Here is a 24298-nt window from a genome sequence, read left to right as displayed (position 1 = left end):
TGGGGCAGCAGTTCCGCATTCCTGAGCCCTCACAGCCCAGCTCGCTACTTAAACGGGGCTGATGCAACGACCTCACTTAGTCCCAAAAACCTACATCCGAGTCCCGACTCCCACAGCCGTCCCACCATTACTGCGGATTTTGTTTTTTGGACGCACAACAGGTAAGCGTGTGTAGCCGCCGCCGCCGCTCCCCTCCGCCTTTGCTTTATTTTTGCGTGCTAATAGTTAGCTAAATTTGCATACATTTATCGCACTTTCATCGCCGCATATATGACATTTCTCTCGGCGTTTGAGCTCCAGTGCGGTGTTTGCTAATGTCATCGTTTAAATACGTGCTGTCGGATCAGTTTCCCCGGAAAGTGTGGCGTTTTTTTTCCCGCAGTTTTTAAAGTTTTCCGAGCCGCAAATTGCGTTGCCGCCGCCGCGACCGTTAACTCCGCCGCCGCCGTTGTTGTTGTTGTCGTAGCAACTGTCGCTAGTTATTCACGGAGCCGTTAGCTAAACTACACTTCGTACTTGTGTCGGGGTGGTATTTTCGTCTCGGGATTCTTCCTTTTCGGTGTTTGCTCAACTCACTAACTGTCGGTGAGCCGTGTGAAGGCTGTTATGTAACGCCTCACACACGCCGCCGCACACTGTGGCTTTCGGAGGAGTCGACCGCTAAGCTAGGAAGCTAAGTGTTGCTGCAGCAGCCCTGCAACCGAGTCTGCAGGGCTTTAACCATCCCAAACATTCAACTTCCCTGTGTTGCCGCTGCACATTTAGGACATTAGCCAGCTCGTCCACTCCGTCTGCCTCTCATATTACCACTCTGCATACAGGTGCAAGAGAGATAAGCATGCTGAGAGTGGCAAATCTGCAAAATTACTGCACTAATAATACGGATTTAAGGCAGATAGCAAGCTGCCAGTGCCAAATCTGCAAAATTACTGCAAAACAATATGGATTTAAGACCAGTAATAATCATTCTTTTTATTTTTTCTTTATTTTGTGATTCAGTTCTTGCTAAAAAGTGGCAACCACACTTTGAAAGACTACTGTGATGTCTTTTAAAGTGCTTGTTTTGTCACCTTAACCCCACAGATATTCACTTAACAGTGACATAAAGCTGTAATAAAAGCAATTAGGAAAACGCAGCAATTCATCTATGAGAGTGATTGGTGCTTTTGCTTGATAATTCACTGTAGGGCTGCAGCTAATTATGATCTGCTGCTTATTTTCTTGATTAATTGGTCAGTTGCTTGGTGTATAAGATGGCAGCACATGGGGAAAAATGCCATCAGTGTTGTTGTTTTTTTCACACCCCAAAGATATTTAGTTTACTGTCACAGAGAAAAAAGGAACCAGAAAATATTCATGCTCGAAAAGCTGAAATCAGAGAATTTTTTACCATTTTTTTAGTAATCAAAACAGATGGCAATTAGTTTCAGCCGTTGAAGTTGTCAGTATATTTCATTTCTGAACTAATGACAAAATTTCTGTTGTGATAAGTGGTAATAAATGTCTCATTAACTCCTTACAGCGTCCAAACAAAGTTGCATCATTGACAGAAGACGACTGACAAGTTTTCTCTGAGTAAGTATCATGTATTTAAAACAGATTCTGATGGCTGCACTTGCAAAATAAAAGAGCAAGGTGCAGCTAATTCACCTTGAAACACAACTAATGTAAATGAAGTGTGAAGTTTCCTTGGCAGCGTGCGGGTACAGCCGGGAACGTGTGCTCAGATTATTGCTAATCTTTGCTTTGGCCCATCATGCTGCGTGTTTAAGTCTAGTTTTCTGGATCCTGGACGAGGGAAACTTGTGTTAATGTGAATTTGCATACTAGTAGATAGCCAGACTCGAGTGTTGAATTGTTCTTTTTATCACTACAGCAACTTTCTGGGTGCTGGTGAGATGAGGCGGTAAATAACATCCTCTTGTCCGCTTTGGAATCTTTCAAAATACTTACTCTTAACTGTGTAGTATTAACTATATCTAGGCCAGCTTCTTATCCTCCCTTGTTGGCGTGAAGGCTAAAGGCCAATCATGGAATGGGAAACATGATTGGTAGGGATGGACTGTGTGTGTTCGTGTTGTCGGGGGGGGGGGGTTGTCACTTGCAAGTTCACGGGTTCAGCGTTTTCCTATATAGCGAGTGCATGCCCTTCAGCTGGTGCAGTGCATGCTCGCTACAAATATATGCCACGCAGGGGAAACTATTTTGGTGTGCTCTTTATATATGTTTCCTTTGTGTCTGGTATCTGTGTTTGCGCGCGTCTAAGTGAATGAGCGTGTGTTACAGAGGGTTTTAAATGCCCCAGCGCCTGCCCGGGCACATCCGTGGGATGGTTTCCGCATAAATGGAATGCTGCAGTGGATTAATGGGGAAGGGCTGGCGAGCCGACAAGCAGCACAGGGCCGTCAGGGCTGAGAGGCTGGACGTGGGCGCACAGGGTTTATTTTAAGTAGAAATGCCTTCCAGTGCGTCTCTGGAGAGCTAGAATTGCCAAGCTGCACCCCAGTACGCTGAATAGACAGCAGACGCATTGCAGGCGAGCGAGCCAACTATGCAACAGCTAGACTCAGTGGTACTAATACTAATGCTGGGGGAGCAGCTATTCACTGCTGTGGGTATCACATTATCAGTATCACATTGTAGTCCCCATAAGCCTTTCCACATGCTTTGTAAAAACAGCGTGTTAGGACCAGACTAGATGTACACCGTGGAAGCAAACACCCCAATGTCCAAAGGTGTAACTGAGAGAAGGGGCACTAAAGCCAGTGTTTTTACAAAAAGAGGTGCTTTTTAAAAAGGGCCTTTACACAGTTATGATTTCCAGATTTCCTGCATTTCTTTTGGAACCGTAGCCAGATTCCTGTGTTTGCACAAAAAACACTCCTGTCGCTAAATGTTGACGGAAACACTGACCTTTTAGCTCGCAGCCTTTGAGGGAAACAAAAGGATTGAACACATAGAAAAAGTGCTGAGACTGGAGCTTGTTTAATCACTCCAGCGTCTGCACTGCACATGTCTGCTTGACGTGGGGCCGATGAGGAAATGTCAGAGGACAAAGTATGAAACGGCATTTAACTGACAACCGCACGTTACATAATAATAGCGATTGCTTCAACAGACAGCGTTAAATCTAATTTTCACCGCTCGGTTGGCCAATAGCTCGTTATCAGGGATTGCACACAACTTGCCTGGGATTTGTCACAGAAGTCAACCCCATACATCTGAAAAAGGCTTTTGTCTGCATTTTGTATTTTGATTCATTTAATCCGTGTCTGAGCCAAGCCAAAGCTCTGTGCCACGCAAAGTCTAATCTTGACTTGCGATGTGAAGAAAAATAGTGACATTATAATAATTCAAGCAGGACCACCCAGATGCAGAATATAGCTATGTGACTGTTTGAATGGCACCGAGCAAGCCGAGCAGGAATCCAGCCAATGATCACACAGTAACGTCTGAATGAAGGCAGCCACACACTTCATGCTTTGTGCATATCTGCAGGTGTTTGGTGTTTGGGTTCGTCTGAAACATTTTTCATTCTTAGGCAGAAGTCCACAATAAAATGCAGTAGTTAAACTTTCTCCCTTGTGAAATTTCACCGTGAACAAAAGATAACCCCTCCGTGCACCGCAGTCCTGCTTGACACACACAAACTGTGACGGGAAGTTGAGCGCTGCCCAGAGCTGCTGCAGCTGAGGATCGCATCATCACTGACAGTTCTGTAAAGTTAAATGTTCATAATTGCGTTGGATCGCTTTGGAAAGGTTAAATCGTCATCACGTAGGGAATTGGGAAAGGTTCCTTTTATCTGTGGCGGTTATTTAGCCCGTAACAACGTCCAACAAAGAAATGAAAGCTGAAATGAAAAGAGATCCTGTTTTCTGTTGTGATAATCACTTCCACTCCCACACATGATCGCCCTGGAGTTTTCTGGTCAGAGATGACACCAGCATGATCAGAGCAGCAGCGTCTGCTCTGTTTCTGTGCCTGTGTCTTGTCTTGTCCCTCCAATGAAAATATAATGAGGGCTTGGAGGAATGTTGATACTGTATATTTGGACTGTCCTGTCTTCGAGGAGAGTCGGTGCCAAATTCCCTGGTTTCCTCAGAGGATTGCGAAAGGCTGTAACTCAACACACAGTCTGACTGAGTGCAGACGGTAATGATGATCGCCCAGACCTTGGCCGGAGATTGAGAGAGTGTGCCTTGGCCAGAGCCTTCGCGCACATTGCTCATTTTTTTTCAGCGCTTATGTGGAGCTGTAGAAGCTGTTTGCAGGAGTTTTGCAAGATGCTGGTGTGTGGCCTGTGCAATGACTATTAATCTAAAATTAGACTTTAATAAAGTATGCTGACAAATAGTGGTCGAACAGCATCGTGGAACGTGTGCGAGTCTTTCCTGTTGATGCCATGATCCAGTGATTTAAAGCTGAGCATTCTGGCAGCACCAGAATTTCAAGGTGAATTAGCAAGGAAATACTTTTGACTCCAGCTTTCAGTCACAGAAATGATTGCTCTGGTGGAGGCAACAGTATGTAAAGGTAATGATGAGCTTTTGAAAGCCCCTGCAAGCCCCCCTCTCACTATTCTCCTTCACCGTGTCTATAAGGAATGAGGATAATAGGGCCTCCAGTCGTGCTGCTTGCTGATGGTAAGGGGCTGAATTCCTCAGCGCTGCTAATTGCTCTCAGGAAATGGACACATTTGGTCAAGCTGAAGACAGATAGAGTATGTGAGCAAAGAAACCAGAGAATTAAACTTACATATGTATATATAGGACACACTGCCTGCACGTTTCTACATAAGAACCCCTCACATGCACCCTCTGGCATGCTCTCTTCACACACACCTCCCGCTAACCGCAACTCACATGCAGTCAGATTAGTTTTGGGCCGACGCCAGAACCTGCGTTGAGCTCGCTCCTATATTTCATAACTAATACATGACATTTCCTGCTCCCCGCCCTTGGCTTCAGCTCGTCTCCTCTCAGTTAGCCCCCGAGAGCTAGCGGTGCCCACACTGCTGCTGCCGGGGCTGTGTAGGTGTCTTTGTTTGAGGGCTAGTGTGGGCCTAAAAGCTGTGGCACTGGCTTTTCTGCTTGACTGCAAAAGCACAGTAACGGCGTTGCATCATCAAACGCTGACCACTAATCCTCGGCTGCAGGCTGCCGCTGACAGAAAAAAAAAAGAGAGAAAAATACCCCTCTTTTGAAAAATGTAAAATTCACTTTGACTCATGCTTTTGGGCCTAATTACACCCTGCAAGACATGCATCAGCAAACTTTCCCTGTGTTGTACAGATGAGACTTTTTTTTTTTTTTTAAAGAGTTTCATGTCTCAAGGCTTGAATGGCTGTTGAATTTGCAAGGGGGATTTACAGACACTTGCGTGGCGGCTTGAAGACGGAACAAATTAAACACAACAAACTCTCTGCTCAACTTAAAAGCCAGGTTTAACTTGCGAGTGAGACGCGTCAGGAGCCTGTTACGTGTCGTACTTTACAACAGCACTAAACTGTCAGGAGTGGCGTGTAACTCACTTTTATGTCTCGTAATTGATAGGTATCTCGCTTCACGCACCATTTCACCGTTGTTTTGGAGGCCACTGGCGAAACAGCCTCTGTGGGATTTTGATTTGTGTCATCTGATGTTAAGCAGACAGATATGTATGTTTGTATGCTGAACTGCATGCATGTCTATGTGCATGTCTCAACAAGCCATGGCAAGGAATGGGGGCTTTCCTTGCAACGTCTGGCAGAGCAGGATTCAATTACAGTGTGTTGCATATGAGCCAGTCTAGTAGACAAAATAAGATTATTGTTGAAGTGACTTTTTTTTCCTTCTGCATCTGTTCCCTTTGACGAATTGTGTTTGTCCAGGTTGGACCCTAATTCGAGTCTGTAAACTGGTCCCGAGTGTCTGGCCAGCTTGGATATTGGACTCCATTTTGGCTCTGAAAGCGATTTGCTCAGTCCCTCCTAATGGGTGCTTCAGTTCCTGTGGCCGTTCTCTCGGCCCAGGGGTTACTTTGGATTGCAAATTTTAAATTCCATCGCAGCTCCTGAAGCCAGAGTGAGAAAACACATATCACAGTGTTTGGTCTGAAATCTCCTGCTCATGTTGGCCTGATTTCTGACTTCATATAATAAGACATAAAGATCATGAAATCAGTGGTTCGTCACAATTCATGCTCTGTTCCGAGAAGGCCTGAGCACCTTCCACTGTTGTGACACCTCTCCCGGGAATTGGAGAGAGAAGGAATTTTGTCTGAGAGAGATTTTTCACCAGGGCCGTCTTGTTCCTTTCCTCTCCAGCAAAAACAACAGGCTGCTGCCAAGTGCAGTGTAAATGGGAGTATACATACAGTGGGAGAAGGGGAGGGAGGGGTGGCCAGGATTTAAGTAATAAAACGCCTCATGAGACACTGGCTCCACACACCAACTTGTCCTTGGAGTGAATAAACGATAACTGAAGGTGGTGGAGAACAAGTCGAGAGGAGTATGAAGAGCAACTGAAAGAGTTTTGAGTGCTGCATCTTTCTTAAACGTACCGTAAATATCAAAATTTGGAGCTAAATGTGACATGTGACGATTAATAATGTCGGCTTGACAGTATGTGAGATGTATGTCAAAATCATTCAGCACCAAAGCAGCTCTATTATTACTCTTCAGTATTGATTTGGGTTCTGCCATGCACGACTGCAAACCCTCCAGCAACTGTGAAAACACTTTGGGACCAGCCCATAAGCAGGGTGGAGTACATTAGAATAGAGTTACATAACGCTGCTTTTTTCATTACCTCCTCTACGGCCTTTGTAATAGAGCGAGCCTTCTTTCAGCCCTGCAAAAAGGAGGAGAAAAAAAAAGAAGTCGCAAAGACAGAAAAACTTGGTCTAACTTTCAGTACCATCAGCCTGTCAGCCAGTCACCCACCAGCAAAGTCAGCTGTTTTTTGCAGCACCTCACAATGCGTCTTTGTTGGTTCAGTATGAGAGGGGCTTTGTTCGGGTTTGCGCCCAACCTGTAGAGGTTCAGCTGTGGCCGAATGCTCAGGAGGTGAATGTGAGTGAAGCTATTAATGTCAGAGTTACATCCATACCGTCTGTCTTTTTTAAAAAGTCCTCATCGGTTCGGGTTTGGCGGGTAATCCTATCTGGCGTCGACGAGCCAAAGTTATTGAAATATCGGTTGTTACGTTGCATCAGGAGTTCTGTAAAAAAAAACAAAAAAACAAATGATATCCACCAAATGTCCATGTAACATCTATTTACCTTCATGTTTCTTTTATTTTACTGCACTTACTTTCCTACAATTTATATCTGACTTTTTCCTAATTCCCTGGTCTCACTCTGCTTCTCCTCAGAGATCGCAGGGATGGGCAGGGTTGAGTAGGTTCATGTTACACTGCTCTCATCTGTAACATTTGTTTTTTATTTGGCCATCAGAAGTTTTCCAACTCTGGGCCTTACAGTAATTAGAGAGACGTCTTAATTCTCCAGCCACTTCCTTTATGCCTGCACAGCTTCTCCCCCTCTTCTTTTCTCCTCTCCGTCTCTCATTCCTCCCTGATTACATTAAAAGCGCTGTGGTCGAATCCTCTAAACTGCCCTAAATTGTTGAAAGAGGGTGGTGATGGAATGCGTGAGTGTTACCCGCTCCGGTTTGACACGATCGCTTTTGATATCCTTTGAATCCCCTTCGCAAAAACTGAATGAAACGTTCGACACCAAAACCACTTGGTAAATTTATCAGAAACATAAGCCAGCTCTCAGTTCATGTGGTCCTACAGAAGGCTTTCATGGCTACCGTTTGCATGTGCAGCTACAGAGATGAGTGTGTCGCTGCTGACAGTGTGAAGTTTGTTATTTTTTTTCCCCCCCTTTTTGCCGGTTGCTGACTAAGAAGATAACACAGCTGTCAGAGCTGTCAACTTTGAATGCATTCTTGGAAACGGCAACCTATATTTACAGAGATATTTGATGACAAGGGCATAAGACCGTAAATCATCTTTTTGGGGAGGAATGCCAAAACTGTAACATCATAATAAATATAAAAGATGCTTTCAGATTGGTGCCATATGATGAATGTAAATCTAGAGCTTATTTTATCAGCAGAGTGCAAGAATGAAACACAAGTCTATACAATATAATCTACTAATTAAAAAAAAGATCTATGTGGAACTGTGGCACACTGGAGATCGACCGTTTTTAAACAAGTGGAACTGGCATTTAATTAGTTTTTTTTTCATGCTAGAAGGGAACTTAAAAGTATTTCAAAGAAGTGTCTAAAAAAAAAAAGAAAGAAACTGCACTAAATTTTCATTGTCAGCGAGTTCTTTCCAGGCCTGATTCTCTCGTTCTAATCGCCTCCTCTCTTCCTCTTTTCTGTCCCCACAGCGGCGGTGGTGGCCGAGTCGGACATGATGCCGGGACAGATACCTGACCCTTCGCTGGCGGCGGGCTCCCTGCCCAGCCTCGGCCCGCTGGCGGGCATCTCGGCCACCACACTGACTGATCAACTCAAGCTGGCCGACTTCCGCCAGCTGGGCACCATGCTGTCCCCGCTGCATTTCCTGGGGAGGCTGGGGAAGAGGCCGCTGGCCATCAAGACGGAGGTGAGGAGGAAGAGAAAAGAGAAGGGAGTGTAAAAGTTGCGTGTTCAGGATGTTTAATACCTCCTATCAAGGCAGATTTGATCATTTTCTGCTACCAGTTGTCATTAAAGAACACAACAATTCTTATTTATGGTTTTTTAATGTTCATATCTCTGGTACATATTTGCTCTTTTGTATATGTTTTGGTTGTATATATTTTTTAATCTGTGTTTAATATTGTTTTGTATAATTTATCTTGTAATGCTGCTAATAGAGCGAGCCAAACAGATTTTGAAAGTTTTTTTGTAACAGTGACAATAAAAGCTTTTTCTATTCTATTCTATTCTTTAATAATACACAGTAACTACTGTAATTTCTGGACTATAAGCCACTACTTTTTTTACACGCTTTAATTAAAAGTTAAACAAATCTTTCTGTGTAAATATCTCATGTTACAACATGGACACCTGTGGCTTATAGACAAGTGTTGCCTACATATGTACAAAATTTTTTTCTTTTTAAATTTAGTGGGTGCGGCTTATATTCAGGTGCGCTCAATAGTACGAACATTACGGTATTCTGATTTATGTTTGCAATCTGAATGGACTGAAATAATGAGAGGGCCGTTGAGAATGATAAAAATGACTTTATATTCAGGAACTCTATAAAATTTAAATGTCCTCATAGCAGACATTATATATCCATATTTTCTTTTTTTATTAAAAGGCTATAATATGGATTGAAGAAGTGCCTGTTTTTATATTGATGCCACATTTTGTTTTCAGATGGATGAAGATGAAGAAAGGAGGAAACGGAGACGAGAGAAAAACAAGGTAGCAGCAGCGCGATGCCGAAACAAAAAGAAGGAACGGACCGACTTCCTTCAAAGGGTGAGTTCATGACTCAGCGCTGCATGTTTATGAGCAGAAGAGGCCCAGAATTAGCTGACTTTAGTGAACCTGAACTGCTAAATCATGTTTAGACCATTTAGCCTGATTGACAACTCTGAAATCTAAACCGATGTCTCCTTCCAGGAATCCGAGCGTCTGGAGATGGTGAACTCGGAGCTGAAGGCCCAGATCGAGGAGCTCCGTCTGGAGAGGCAGCAGCTGATGGTGATGCTCAACCTCCACCGGCCCACCTGCATCGTGAGGACCGACAGCGTCAAAACACCCGACAGCGAGGTCAACCCTCTGCTGGAGCAGCTGTCCGCCGAAACCAAGTGAAACCGGGACGCCGGGGATGCAAAGTCCCCGAAAGCCCGAACTAGCACCGCCGCGGCTGCCGTTTAAACGCAAAACATAACTGGCAATAGATTTCTAAACAAGCACTTGAGCTCCCAAGCTGGAGACGTTTGGAGACTCTGCCCAAAGATCTGAGGTCGTGGGGCTTCCTCAGCACTGCTACATGAGCTGGCTCTGTCCATTGGAAGACTGGAAATCCCCAGTTTCATCTCCACATTAAGTGTTGTCGTCGACACCCGCTGTGCCTCGTTGTTACTGCAACCATCTCTACGTAAAAGGGACCAACGGAAACAGTAGAGTACGACAGGAAACAGCGCCGAGGACTCACACTAATATCAATATGGTGCTCTGTTACAAAAGCCCTGAGTAGACTGTGTGGCATCGTTTCAATGTAGAGACCCACAAAGGCTTAGTGTTCTGCAGTTTTCCTATGTATACTAGTTGAAATATACAGGTGTAGAGTTTTTAGGATACAATACTCAATACGAATGCACCAGACGGAGGAGTGTTTTTTTTGTTTTTTTATGTTGATTTCTATACCCTGCCTCGACGATGGCAGTTACCGGTTGATCCGATTTGTGGTGACGCTGGCGTCATGAAAAGCACATATACACGAAATGTTTACACCCTTATTTTTTTGGACTTGTTGTGTGTCCATTATTGTACTTGTTTTATACTGCTTTGTATACATAAACATATATGAAATGCTCGTTTAATCACTTGATGTGATTTGTTCTTTTTCAGTCTCTCCCGTCTGTCATGTTGCGCTGTCAAACAGCTGTGAAAACAAGCAGAAATCTCTTCAGCTGAGCAGTATTTCACTGTCTGTTCTGCACCTGTATCTATGTATGAACTCTGATACCCTGAATAGATTAAATTTTATTTTCTAACTACAAGAAAGAGATCGACATTGCTTTCTCAGACGCACAACTTCGTGGGCATTTACTCCGGTGAAATGAATCCTCGTGTTTGTTCCTCCCAGCCATGACACTAGAGCTATCAAGTGACAGAAGTTGTGCAATCGTGTTTGCTTCAGCCGAGGCATATTGCCAAAATCAGGGCTTTACTTTCATTTGCACAACTCTGAAAAGGTCATTCATGCTTTTATTTCTCTTGGGCTGACTACTGTGGCTCCCTTTGTTCGAGGCTCGGCAGGAGAAACAACTCCCATCTGCTGACAGAACAGACAGTTGCTGACAGCGTTCTAACTCCACCACATATCACTGGCAGCCTCTGGATTTGTTACCGTCCTTTAAGGAAATGCTTTTGCCTAACTGAAATTATACTTTCTATTTAGCCTTATAGCTTAATTTTTGCACAGTAGCATTTTATGTAATTGTTTTTAGTTGGAGGAAGTCGGCAGAGTTACAGATCTTCTATGACACTCATTGACATTTTAATACAGACAGCAGGAAAAATTTACCTGAAATTTGAGTCTATCCTAAAGAATAACTTCATCTTCACAAAAAAATTGTCATGATTATTATATAAAGAGTCACTCATCAGAATAGATTCTTACTATAATTATCAGGTATTTGTATCTGTACTCATATTTCTTTAATCAGCTGTTTCTTTCTAGACATTTCTGTGGATACAGTTGAGATTTATTGGGATTTTTGTCTGCAAACTCAAAAGCCAAAGAGCTGAAGTGAATAATGTAAACAGATTTTTTTTTTAAACTTTTGCACTGAAATCTTCTCAACTCTAAAACTACACCCTTCTTCTGTTAACATGTATTCAGCAATGATCTGGTAACTTCAATGTATATGGAGGAAAATGGTGCATATCAATGAAAGCAAAGTCTGATCATGCAGTAAATACATCCCAAAATCCATAGAATTCATTTTTGAAAGGCATTGTGAACAAAAATTTGAAGTTGTTTCCAAACTTTTGGCCTGTCGTGTAGCTGGAGAAAAAAAACATACTTTTGCAAGAACTTGTGATTCAGTCAATATTCCTGGATTAACTAATGCATAATGGTGCGCTCGATAAAACGCTCTTAACATTAACAAAACTTGCCATAACTCTCTCCATCTGCTAACATAAAGTGAACAAGAAAAGCACTCAGAGCACAGTACTCTGTCAAGGCTGCTCAGTTGTATCATTTCTGACAACTGAAATTGTGAAAAAATTCATGGCAGAAATCACAACATAGAATGTGTCCATTTAATATAGATGTACTCATAAACAAAATGACCTTGCACTGAGCACAGGTGTGTATTATACATGTGTACGTTATGTACAAATACCGAATCACGTGACCTAAACATGTAGCGGGCTGTGGGAATTGATGGGACTCAGAAACACCCCCACAATTTAATCAGTTGTTCCTTGAATCATTTCTGACTGATAAGTCCTCAGTGGTGGATTTGTAGTAGGATCGCAATGGTGTGATCATTCACTTGTAGTCATAATTACAGTGACACCGTGCCGCTATCTCGCAATGACACAGAAATCTAACAGATCCATGGATCCAGACTATAAGCTGCATCACTGCCAAAATCTAATCACTTGGTCTTTGTGTCATTTCTGACCTTCCCTGAAAATTTCATCCAAATCCGTTTTTGAGTAATGTTGCTAACAGGCAGACGGACGGACAAACCAACGCTAATCGTCACATAACTTCGCCGTTCCTTGGTGGAGTAATTACATTTAACAGGGGAAAAATGTTTTTTTTTTTTTATTTGAATGTGAAAAAAGACTATACAGCAATGCCAAAATAACCAAAAACTTTCATACAGTATGTACTGTTAATACCCATGCCAAATTTTCATGTATAGAGATTTTTTATTTTACCAATAGGTTCCTTTTGGCTGGAAATGAAACAAAAAAGACGGCGATACACAGTGTAGGACCTGTTCATGGTGAATTATAACCATTTCTCTTTCTCTGTACCCAGTAAAGCCCTTATTTGCCACCACAGCCATACTCTTGTTATTGCTAACTAGCTTTTCAAATGTCTCATTTTGGATTTGGCCCAGGTTTTTGAGGTTGGACGGCTTCCTCATCGTCCTGATTTTCAGTTCCCTACACTGACTCTGGATGGGACTCTGGGTTTTGACTCTCTGTTTTCTGTCTACCATTTCTTCGCCACGTTGGCTGTACGTTGTCTTGCTGGAAGGGCCGGTGCTGCCCAAGGACAGGTTTTTCTGGACACTGCAGAAATGATGATGTCTTCACTGTTGGCTGAAAAACCTCCCTAAAGCATTACACCAACGTGATTAACCGTGGGGATGATCTTATCCTTCTCCACGTCCAAACAGCTCCATTTTCATCCCATCCGACCACAGACTTGATTAGCAGCAGCTTTCTTCTTTGTCCAGGTGAGCAAAGGCCAGGCGAGGCTTTGTGTGTCGGTCTTAGAGAAGTGAAGTCATTCTCGATGCAGCGTCCGTACCGAATGCCGAACTGCTCAGATTTATCAGGACAGTTTGGAGGTGATCCCTGGATTCTTCCTCCCTACTCTTGGGATTTTTTACAGTGTGGAACGCCTTGTACTTTTTTGTAAAGCTTTTCACTGTGGCAACTAGAACTTGAAAACTGTTGAATTCTGCTTTTTAGCTTTGCTCAGAGTTGTGAGCAGCCACAGTGTGCAGCTCTCTCAGTGATGGACTTCAATAGCAAGCTCACCAAACTCTATGATATTCAGCTGACTACTGCGGAACAACTAGATTAACTGTTCTCCATGTATAGTGTATTAGAAAGCAGCAGAATATGGTTTTAATCACCATAAAAGACCATTCGGAATCATATAAAGCTGCATTTTCTATATAATCTGTGTCACATTCAAGGGCTCAGTAATTTTAGATGGTATTTTCAGTAAAAATTGTAAAACAAAACAACATAGAAAAACACGGATCATTTTACATTCCTCACACAATTTCACACCATCCTTTGGCACTTGTGTTTGTCATTTGCAACCAGAAGAAGCTAGAAGTTCAGTAAAATTCAAATTTGGCGTGGGTATGAATAATTTTGGCCTCAGCAGTTTGCCTGTTTACGGTCAGCGGCTCCATCTAGTGTGTGCATTCATGAACTACATTAAATTAATGTCTACACATTAATATGTTTCAATGCTGATTTATTTATATGGTCAGTGACCGCCAACAAATAAAGAAAAAAAAATAAAAAGTACGTTATTTTCCTCATTTGGTTTGTTTTATGCCGTTACGGTTTAGTTTTTCGAGAACCTAAATGCCTCATAGACAATCACCAGAAAGTGACAAAACTCGCACAGGTAGGCGGCTTTTCTCCTTTTCCCTCTACTCTGAGCAATATAATCGGGGTTTTGACATGTTTGGGTGTAAATATAGAAGTTGATATTTGTTTTAAATACAGAAAACGAACTCGTTTGCTCGTCTCCCCCCCCACCCCCATTCAGACAGTTGTATTACCATTTTCATTCATTAAAAGAACCAGGAACATTTTAAAGAAGTGTTTCATTTAATTTCTGTACCTTTTGGTAATTTGGGTGAAGTAAGACTTTACTGTGTATAAACTGTGCTAATGGTGTAACTAATGTGTTTATGCTTCGATTGTAGTTTTCAGGCTGACAACCAGCTAATCTCACCTGTCTCATCTTGTGGTGCAATGGATGAACCGGAGGAGAAGATCCAGCCTCCTGGTCAGTCTGTCCAATCCACTGAAGGCCAGGACCAGAAGAAGTCCACCCAAGACCAAGATGGGGGCAGCAGTGATGAATGGGACACTGATCTGGAAGCAGATGGTATAGTTTAGTGACCACACAGTTCCATGATAGTGGAAATAAAGTCTTCAACACCCTCCCATCTTCCCTCCAGGTGCCACCACTCCTACACAGAGTTTGTCCCGTACAGATTTGTACCTGCAGGCCTGTCGGCAGATGAGAACTGTCCCCGTGTCCTCCTTCATCTGCCATTTGGATAAAACCGATCTAAACTGGAACCATTATGGAGTGGGACCACAAGGGGTTAAAGCTCTGGCCATAGCTCTGCAAGTATGCCAATTATAATTACATGTTCACTTTAATCACATGAATTAGTGCAATTTTACATTTTTTTGTGGAGGTTTTTTTTTTTATTCCTCCTTTGTACATCCAGTTGAGATGGTAATGTCATGCCAGATCAGAGGTTGATCCTGTACTAACAAAAAAATATGGAAGCTCCTTAAAAGTACAATTTATTGCAGAGCTGTTTTATCAGAATATATTAGACACACAGGGGAGTTGAGGTATCCCACAAAGATAGAAAACACAGCAGAATCACCTACCGCTGGAATAAAACCACTGAGTGGAACGTCACAGCCAGTGAAAAGTATAAAAACTTAGCTGTCAGATACCTTAAAATAGTTTTCTGTGTCAATATTAGTACTACATAGAATCAATGTGGTTGAAAGACAGTGAAAAATAATGGAGATGATATTTTTTTGGAAACTGAAGATGCTTTGTTCAGAGAGGGAATTTTTTATTACTCTGCCAAGGAATGCGGCGGAGTAATTATGTGACGATCAGCGTTGGTTTATCTGTCTGCTCGCAACATTACTCAAAAACGGATTTGGAGGAAATTTTCAGGGAAGGTCAGAAATGACACAAGGAATAAACTGATTAGATTTTGCCAGTGATGCGGCTTATAGTCTGGATCAATGGATGTGTTTAAGATTTCTGTGTCACTGCGAGATAGCGGCACAGTATCACTGTAACTATGACAACAAGTGAACACAACGTCAGCTGCCTGCTGATGATCACATGATTACGATCCTACTACAAAATCCACCGCTGCAGACTGATCAGGACTTAACTGTCGGAAATGACACGAGGAACAATTGATTAAATTGTGGAGGTGTTTCTGAGTCCCATCAATTCTCAAAGGGAAACTTTTAAGGAATTATTGGAATTTTCTTCCTGAAGATTTTGCACATTTTCAGAAATTTGGGGAATTTTTTTGCTGAATTTTTGGATTTTTTTCAGATAAGGAAACAATGTTTTTTGGAGCCCGTAAATGAAGACAACAGGAGGGTTAATGAAGTCTGTAGCTTTTTTTTTTTTTTTTTTAAAAACCCATGACTTGAATTGGGAGGGTTAGTTGCATTGACGTGGCTCAACTCAGTTCAGTAAAGGTAGACATATAGAAAAATGTAGAGAGAAAGAAGACTTCTCAAATGTTCCGCATCTCCTGTCATTTGTTTAACGAGTAGTTTCTTTCTTTCTTTAGAGTGACACCGTTATCACCCACCTGGAGCTGGAGGACAACTCACTTCGAGCAGAAGGAATACGCCCTCTGATGGAGATGCTTCACCAGAATACCACCATTCAGAGTCTAGTAACTATTCTTAAACTGTCACACTGAATACTTCAGTTCCTCACCAAAGTTGTGCTCATCTGCTTTGAGCTGCAAAAGGAATTGTGACTTTTAAGGTAATTATATTTCCATTACACTAATGCTTTTTTTTTTTGTTTCAAAAATGACTTTACTTCAGAATCTTTCCAACAACCAGCTGGGCTACAAAGGAGCTGAAATCATCTCCAAATTTCTGTCAAACAATTGTTTTATCAAATACATCAAACTCTCAGGTACTCATTTAATTCTTCCATCTCTCAATTTTTTTTTATGTGCCCCTCTCAGTGTATCATGGTAATAGAGTGGAAATTAAGAGGACAAGTGGGCTTTAAAAAAAAAAAAAAAAAAAGTAATAAATTAATCTCCCCTTGTTCTCCTAGATAATGGCTTTGACGCTTCTGCTGCTAAATATTTAGCGGATGCTTTAAGGGTGAGTCTAAAGTGCTGAATATTGAGTATCTGAGCTCCTGCACACTTCCTGTGTTCACATAATGAATCAAGAAATCGTCATATCTAAATGTGCCAGAAGCTTCCACATTTTCTTCCTTATCTAATAGGGCAACTGCATGGTCAAAGAGCTGGACCTCAGTCACAACAAATTCTGTAAAAGAGGAGGAGAACACCTGGGTCATATGTTAGGTACAGTAGTTCATTTTTGATGTCAGATTCTTGGAATGAATACACAGATGTAAACTCTAAATCTGAAGCAAACAACCTGAACACACTGACAGTCCACATGAAATTCTCCTTAGTTTCTTTGTTAAATATAAACTTGAATGATGCTACAGCTATTGCATGTATTTTTTAAACAGTAAGAGAAAGTTAAATGTGCAGACTTTCTTAAATGTGTATGATTGTTCTAATGACCTCTACAGAAACATGCGGTTACTAGTTGATTTGCTTTTTTGTATGAGTATAACCATGGAGGTGTTAAGAGAGAAAGGGACTGTACTGAGGTTGATGATTTGGTTCCAGTGGTCCCTCGCCATATCGCGGTTCACTTTTTGCGGTCTCATTGTATTGCAGAATTTCCGCTATATTGCGGGATTTTACGGTATAAGTATTTTTATGTATTTATTATTTGAATTATTTTTGCTGTAAAATAAGGTTCTGGAACGTAACCCCCACAATAGACGAGGGACCACTGTATTTCTTAGAAAAAATAAAATGTGTTGTGACTGAAGTTGTTTCTTCTTGCTCAAAGAAACCAATGTAGGTATCGAAGAGCTGAATCTGAGTTGGAGTCTGCACAGTGTCGTGGATCTGTGTGCCGGTCTGGAGGTGACAAACATAACACACTCGGACACAAACCTGCAGCGTATATTCAACACCATCTCCTATCACAGCTGTTTGCCTCCCTTGTTTCCCTTTCCTCTGCTAAACTGGATTCTGAAGCGGCTCTATCTGAAGCACAACAATTTCGGCCACATCCAGGCGAAGTCACTGGGCAAAGCAGTGAAACTAAACAGCACACTTGTGTTGCTGGACCTGAGTGATAACATGATAGACGACGAGGCTGTGACGCCACTCTGCCAGGGCCTCGCCTCCAACAACACCCTCATAGTTATCAAGGTAAGTGAACGAAAGGGTGACTTCCTGTGCTGTTGAACTTGAGACGGTAGATTTGCTCGTGTTAAATCACTGTTTTTTTTCAGCTTTCCTATAACCCCATGACAAACCCCGGAGCGATGACGCTGCTCAAAACTGTTGTCAACAACTCGGAATCAGCACTGAAGGAGGTTGATATTTCTGTAAGTGCAACATAATAGTTTTGCTTGTATTACTGCCTCTGTGCCATGAAAGTAAAGGTACATGTGAATGTGTGAGTGCAGGGGGTGTATGTGCACGAGGCCTTCGTTGAGCTACTGCAAAAAGCCCGTCAGAGGCGTCCTACTCTGAATGTCCAGTACAGCGTCATGGACTTCGTCACCAGGAACTTATCTGCCCTACCCATCTTCAAGGTCAGTCCTACACTATATAAATAGCTACAAACAGATACATGCATATTCTTACAATAATATATATATATATATACTACTGTTCAAAAGTTTGGGGTCGTCCAGAAAATTTCATGTTTTCCATGAAAACTCCCACTTTTATTCATGTGCAAACATAACTGCACAAGGGTTTTCTAATCATCAATTAGCCTTTCAACACCATTAGCTAACACAATGTAGCATTAGAATACATTAGAATATCAATCCTATGTAGATACTCCAGTAAGAATCAGCCGTTTCCAGCTAGAACAGTCATTTACCACATTAACAATGTCTAGACTGGATTTATGATTCAATTCATATGACAGCATAATTATCTATGGTACGGAGCCAAGTGGAAGTGCAAATACTAACAGAGCTAATTTCATATAAAGTATGGGAAATAAACCACACATATAAACAATATGAGATGCAAATGAAGATGATAGTAAAAGTCAGATGAGTTCATATGAAGTAAAATACCAATTAAAGAGCAAACTCTGAAATATGAAAGTGCAGATAAAAATACAGGACTGCTGGATTTAAAATTAGCACAATTAAAATTTGTAATCATATTAAAATATGTGCAGCTCAATAACATAAAAGCAAATATAATACTTTCATTTTGTGCTAGTGAAGCTTCAGCGACTTTTTTTTTTGAAGTGTTTCTAAATGTAAAACAATCTGAATTCTTTCTTAGAAATTCCTTGAAGAGCAAAATTTGAGCATCATGGATTTCTGCACAGCTTTGGACAAAGATGGAACAATGAAGGTTCCCACCTCTGTCTTCAGGAAAGCCATAAAGGTCAGCCTAACAACTTCTTGCACTGGTTGCACAATATTAATACACCTCTTGTGAAAACAACAAATCTGTCAGAAAAAATGACCTAAGAATGCTGCAGTTTTACACTTGCATGAATGAGCAATGGAGAAAACGAAGTTGTCATGTGTACAGGAAGCAAACCTACCTCTGGATCAGCGTCAGCGTGCATATCTGGTCAGGCAGTTTGACAAGAAGATCACAGGCATCGTAACCTACAGGTCAGTCTGGCAGTTGGATAATTAGAATAATCAGTTTTTTTTTGTCTGTCAAGACAGATCACATCATTTACAAGCGTTTTCTAAGTGATCATTTGGATGTAATTTAGCTGAAGTCATCACTTGCTGTTAAGATTTTGCCATACAAATGTCAACTTCAACACTTACTGTTGTGTCCAAATGAGCTGGAAACATCCATCCATTAGCTATACACCACTTAACATCTATTTTTCCTAACAGACTTACGATCTGTAATATCATTGTTCAAGTGCAATATTTCTAGTGCAATACATCTGTTTACTGTTACTTTCAGTTCATTTTCATCTGTTTCTTGTTGTTAAGTCTACAGTTTACATTTTGTACTTGTGTTGATTTTTTAAAACTTTTTTCTAGACACTTCACACAAACACTTTTAGACACTTTGTATTCTTTGTTATTTCTATTTTACTACTAACCTCTGTGTAATTGTATATATGCCACTCACCTTTGTTTATTGTATTGTACTCTGGCAAAATAATTTCCTCCAGGATGAATAAAGCTGATCTTGTCTTACCCTCATTGGGGTTGTGGAGGGGGGCTGGAGTCTATCCCAGCTGACTCAGGGTGAAGGCAGAGGACACCTGGACAGGTCACCAGTCTGTCACAGGGCTACACATAGAGACAAACAATCACACACATTCACACCTACAGACAATTTAAAGTTACCAATTAACCCTCAGCATGTTTTTGGACTGTGGGAGGAAGCTGGAGAACCTGAAGAAAACCCACACATGCACAGGGAGAACATGCAAACTCCATGCAGAAAGATCCTGGGAAGGCGACAGTGCTAACCACCAAGCCACTGTGCAGCCCAAGCTGGAAACATGATCTGAAAAATGTGTTGACTGGCAGATGTTGATTTAATGCTAAACTTTTTTTTTGTTGTTGCAGTAACTTTGCCAACCTGTAACAGATATGGAGATGTATGGTAATGCTAGCATGGAGGTATGTAAAAAGATCCATCCATCCATTATCTCCACACCACTTAATCCTCTGTGGGGTCGCGGGGGGCTGGAGTCTATCCCAGCTGACTTGAACACAGGAGACACTCTGGACAGGTCACCGGTCTGTCACAAGGCTACATATAGAGACAAACAATCACATTCACACCTACAGACAATTTAGAATTAATTAACCTCAGCATGTTTTTGGACTGTGGGAGGAAGCTGGTGAGAACATGCAAACTCCATGCAGAAAGCTGCCAGGTTGGGACGTGAACCGGGGATCTTTTAGCTGGGAGGCGACAGTGCTATCCACCGAGTCGCTGTGCAGCCCGTGTAAAAACAGATGAGACATATTCAAGCAGAGGCTTGATTTTGTCCTTAAGATGTCAGTAGTGTGGCTTTGAAAAACCAGCAGCTCTTACAAAAGCACAGTTTTACCTGTTTTGATAATCTAATGATGGAAATGCACCAACCTGAAGGTGCTGTGCTCTGCTGACAGGTGTATCCTAACAGCAGCTTCCTCTGACGTCAGCGACAGCCCCCCTCCCTCCCTCCCTCTGCAGGTCTTAGCCCAGCCCTTATCTGTCCAATCCAGTGTGAGCACTTGAACCTCTGACACCAACCAGCTGCACAGACCTCGGCGCTGTCAGCTGTCTGGGCCACAGGGTCCTCCGCCTCATTCTCTCCATCCAAAACAATCTTCTGGTATGACAACAGAACAAGAGGTGGAAGAAAAAGAGAGCTGGCGTCCATATCAAAGGACCGAGGGGAGAGAAAGAATAGGGCCAGATGCAAGCTAGTTGTTTCACCACATTGGGTAGATTTGAATGAAATGGCCTGCAAAGGAAATGGCACGCTTATGAATATACATGCGCAGCATTACTTATGCAGGCCCCACGGAGTACGATTATAAAGGGTGTGCTGCTGAATTGTCTCAAGGTGTGATATCCAGCAGCACAGTTGGTTTCTGTCAGGTGGGTCCAGCGCTAACCAGAGACAATGAATCATGGGTAAACAGCTTGATGTGACACTAACTGTGGAAGACAAAGACCCCATTTAAACTACAAACCAGCTCAGTTTTATGAATGTATGTCCTCCAGCTTCCTATCACTGTCACATATGTAAACACAGACCTAATAATGGGACTAATCAGGTGCATGTGTTGCTGCTGTGGAAACATCTGGCTTAATATGCAGCGATAACAGTTGCCTAGCTGTAAAATAAATGTAAAGCTCTCGTTTAATTAATAGTAAAGACATTTTATTTGCTGCTAGAAGCAAAACAGTTTCAGGTGTAGGAAATAAGCTAGTCTCTAATCAGACTCTACCTGAATCAGTTGCTGCTTCTTTCACCTTCATCTTCTCTTCCTGAATCCCCCAGGTAGACAGTCTTCTACAACGCAAGTCTGGAGATCGTCCACATGCTGGTGTTAGAGTTTGAGAATCCTCCACATGATGATCTTTGTTAATGTCGCCATAATTGTTTACGGCATTGTTGTTGTCTTCATCGCTGGTGTCAAAGTCACTGGATTGTTCCACGTCACTCAGATGTTCTCAGGCGCTGCTGGATCTAAAAAATAACATGCAGTCTGTCTGTTCTTCCATCAACTCCCTGACAAAAAGGCCTGTAGCCTACATTCAGAAAATTGTATTATCACTCATATTTAAATTTGTATCTCTGATATTTTAGATTGATATATCAAATACTTTCAGAGATAAAAATGATTCATAAATTGCCCATCAATCAACTTTTAGCATGTTTTATTGGAAATTCAATTTGAGGCTATGTTTGGATGCCAAAATCTCAAGAACTATTAAAGATTAAAGCCTGAAATGTTTTACTGGTTTTTTTTCCAATCATGTCATTGATTCAGAAGCTAAATGCTGGACATCAAAAAAAAATCAGATTAGGAATGATTTTGAAAAAAAAAATCTGTCATCATGAAAAGTGACATCTTTGAGTACACATTTCCTAAAAAAATGACAATGCAGCAGTCAGCCAGGGACACTTATAGAACCATATGCAGTAGACAATAATACATTTACTATGAATTACTTTTTTTTCAGATTGGAGAAATTTTAGTAGAAACATGGATATATATATATACACACACACACACACACACACACACACACACACACACACACACACACACACACACACACACACACACACACACACACACACACACACACACTTACTTACAGGAACTTTATGGAGACACAATACCAGCCAGAATTGGAGGTTTTGTACTTTTTTTTTTTTTTTTTTTAAAAAACCATTTTCAAGGACCTATAATTATTTATTATTACCATTTTGTGACAAATATTGTCATTTTAGGTAAATGTAAGTATTTTGGAACTTAAATTATGGGGAAAAAACCCTTTTCAATGTCTAACTTTGATACACATACATGCGCTTTTAGGGGTTTAACCAGCGACTGGAGAGGGACTTTAACAAACACAACTAAAACCACAACACAGCGTGATGACAAGATGGAAGCGAGGACCAGTTTGTACATGAACAAGACATTTGATAATACGTGTGGGGACGAAGAGACTATACGGTACTATGCTGAGGTTTTAGGCATTAAAAGTGAAGTGAGGCTGCTTTTAAAAATAGTAGCTTTCATTTATCGGTTAAACAAACTGCAGTAAAGTGGGAAAAACCTAAATCAAATCGGTATTTGGTGCAACCATACTTTGCCTTGTAAACTTGCCACAGTCCCTCTGTAATCTGATGCTGTTTTATCCCAGAGATCACCTGTGCGGGGTCCGAACCATCTCTTGGAAAAGTCCTCCATCTTCTTGTTGTCACCACGTTCAATTCAGGACCAATCCGATCCAGTCTTCCCTGATGGGTGAGAAACTAAACATCCTAAGTGCCTAAAACTCGTACAAAGCTATACTTTCTACTTCAAAAAAAATCTGATTTATGTTGTTCTTAGCTATTTAAAACGCTAAACGTTCAGGAATACAAACGTACAAATAGATGAATTTAGCCATCACAAGTCCTTTAAACTCAAACGCACACTTTTTCAATTGGATCTCAATCCAATTCTTTATATACTGGCACTGATGTAATTAGCTTATTTAAAAGACAGAAAATAAAAAAACAGAATAATTTAGGTAAATTATCTCTCTGATGTGGCTTAATGAAAACAAACAGCTTGCTGCCAATTTCTAATAGGCCATCTTTCATGTGGATGGACACAAAGACTTAAAACCCCACATCTTACTGAGCTGTCCAATTGGTAATTCACAGATTTGGCCAAATTTCGCAAACAAAAAACCTGCCAACAAACCCTTCAGATATCTATGCACCCACTGGCGTATGCTGCCAATTAGCATGATCTCGAAAGCGCTAATGGAATCTTGAGCGGTAGTAAAAGTAAATAATTAAATTAAAGGAGCCCTTGTGTCATTGTTTGCCGTATCCAGGCCCATTAGAACCTCCAGTATTCTCATGGTAATCTAATGTTTGGGTGTTTTGTGTTCGCATAATGAATTCTGTGTTTTTCCTCCAAACAGTGTTGTTCAGACATTTGTGTAGGTGCTGGCAGAGAAACAAAGACGTACATCATGAGCCATTGTCCCCCCGTGATTATTAAAGTAAACAGAAATACTGAAGAGGTATCGCACACAGCTGCACACACTCGAGCCTGTGTTTGTGAAGTGGGAGAAACGGCCAAGCAACCCTTAAGACTTTGTCAGAGACGATCCCATTATTTGGAGCTTCTCAAGAGCCGAGCGTGGAGGCCGGCTAATGAGGCTTTGAAGATCCACCGTTGGCACACGACAAACTCGTCTGTGGCAAAACAGGTTTGGCACGAGATGAAATGTTTCGGCCAAGATCAGCTATGAAGGTATTGTGCCCTTTATTTTGCCGTTGTCGTGTTTCCGAGTCCTTCTCCAAAAGACAAAGAACCGCACTCAGGAGATGAACGTTGAGGTGGAATGGACAGTTTGTCTGGCGCGGCGTCCTCTTGGAATTATGTAAACAAGGCCGCAACTAATATGCTCATTATCAATTAATGTGCAATCGATTGATTTGCAGAAATTACAAACTTGAATGTCTCGTTTTATCCAAAAAACCCAATGAGGGTCGGTTTCAAGATTCAAGAAACTTTCCATTTTAGAGGCGGCTGATGAATATTTC

The 24298-nt window shown here is 41.6% G+C and overlaps 2 protein-coding genes across 2 annotated transcripts; both read left to right on the top strand.

Annotated features, from left to right (window-relative positions):
* Window positions 1-20: 20 nt before the first annotated feature.
* Window positions 21-10545, top strand: LOC111583365 (jun dimerization protein 2-like). The gene is made up of 5 exons (XM_023292424.3): window positions 21-161; window positions 1523-1575; window positions 8389-8606; window positions 9371-9475; window positions 9620-10545. The coding sequence occupies exons 3-5, from the start codon at window positions 8412-8414 to the stop codon at window positions 9809-9811; spliced, it is 492 nt and encodes a 163-aa protein (XP_023148192.1). The 5' UTR covers window positions 21-161; window positions 1523-1575; window positions 8389-8411; the 3' UTR covers window positions 9812-10545.
* Window positions 10546-10687: 142 nt separating this feature from the next.
* On the top strand, window positions 10688-21967 carry LOC129350195 (leucine-rich repeat-containing protein 74A-like). The gene is made up of 14 exons (XM_055015979.1): window positions 10688-13152; window positions 14371-14555; window positions 14629-14804; window positions 16018-16125; window positions 16283-16376; window positions 16524-16573; window positions 16701-16782; window positions 17348-17715; window positions 17799-17894; window positions 17976-18104; window positions 18820-18924; window positions 19075-19160; window positions 20088-20141; window positions 21521-21967. Exons 2-13 carry the CDS (start codon window positions 14420-14422, stop codon window positions 20104-20106), a joined length of 1449 nt encoding a protein of 482 aa, XP_054871954.1. The 5' UTR covers window positions 10688-13152; window positions 14371-14419; the 3' UTR covers window positions 20107-20141; window positions 21521-21967.
* The last annotated feature ends 2331 nt before the right edge of the window (window positions 21968-24298 follow it).

This window comes from Amphiprion ocellaris, chromosome 12, assembly GCF_022539595.1.
Source record: "Amphiprion ocellaris isolate individual 3 ecotype Okinawa chromosome 12, ASM2253959v1, whole genome shotgun sequence".
In the NCBI taxonomy this organism is placed as follows: domain Eukaryota; kingdom Metazoa; phylum Chordata; class Actinopteri; family Pomacentridae; genus Amphiprion; species Amphiprion ocellaris.
This window is presented reverse-complemented; position numbering and strand designations above follow the sequence as displayed.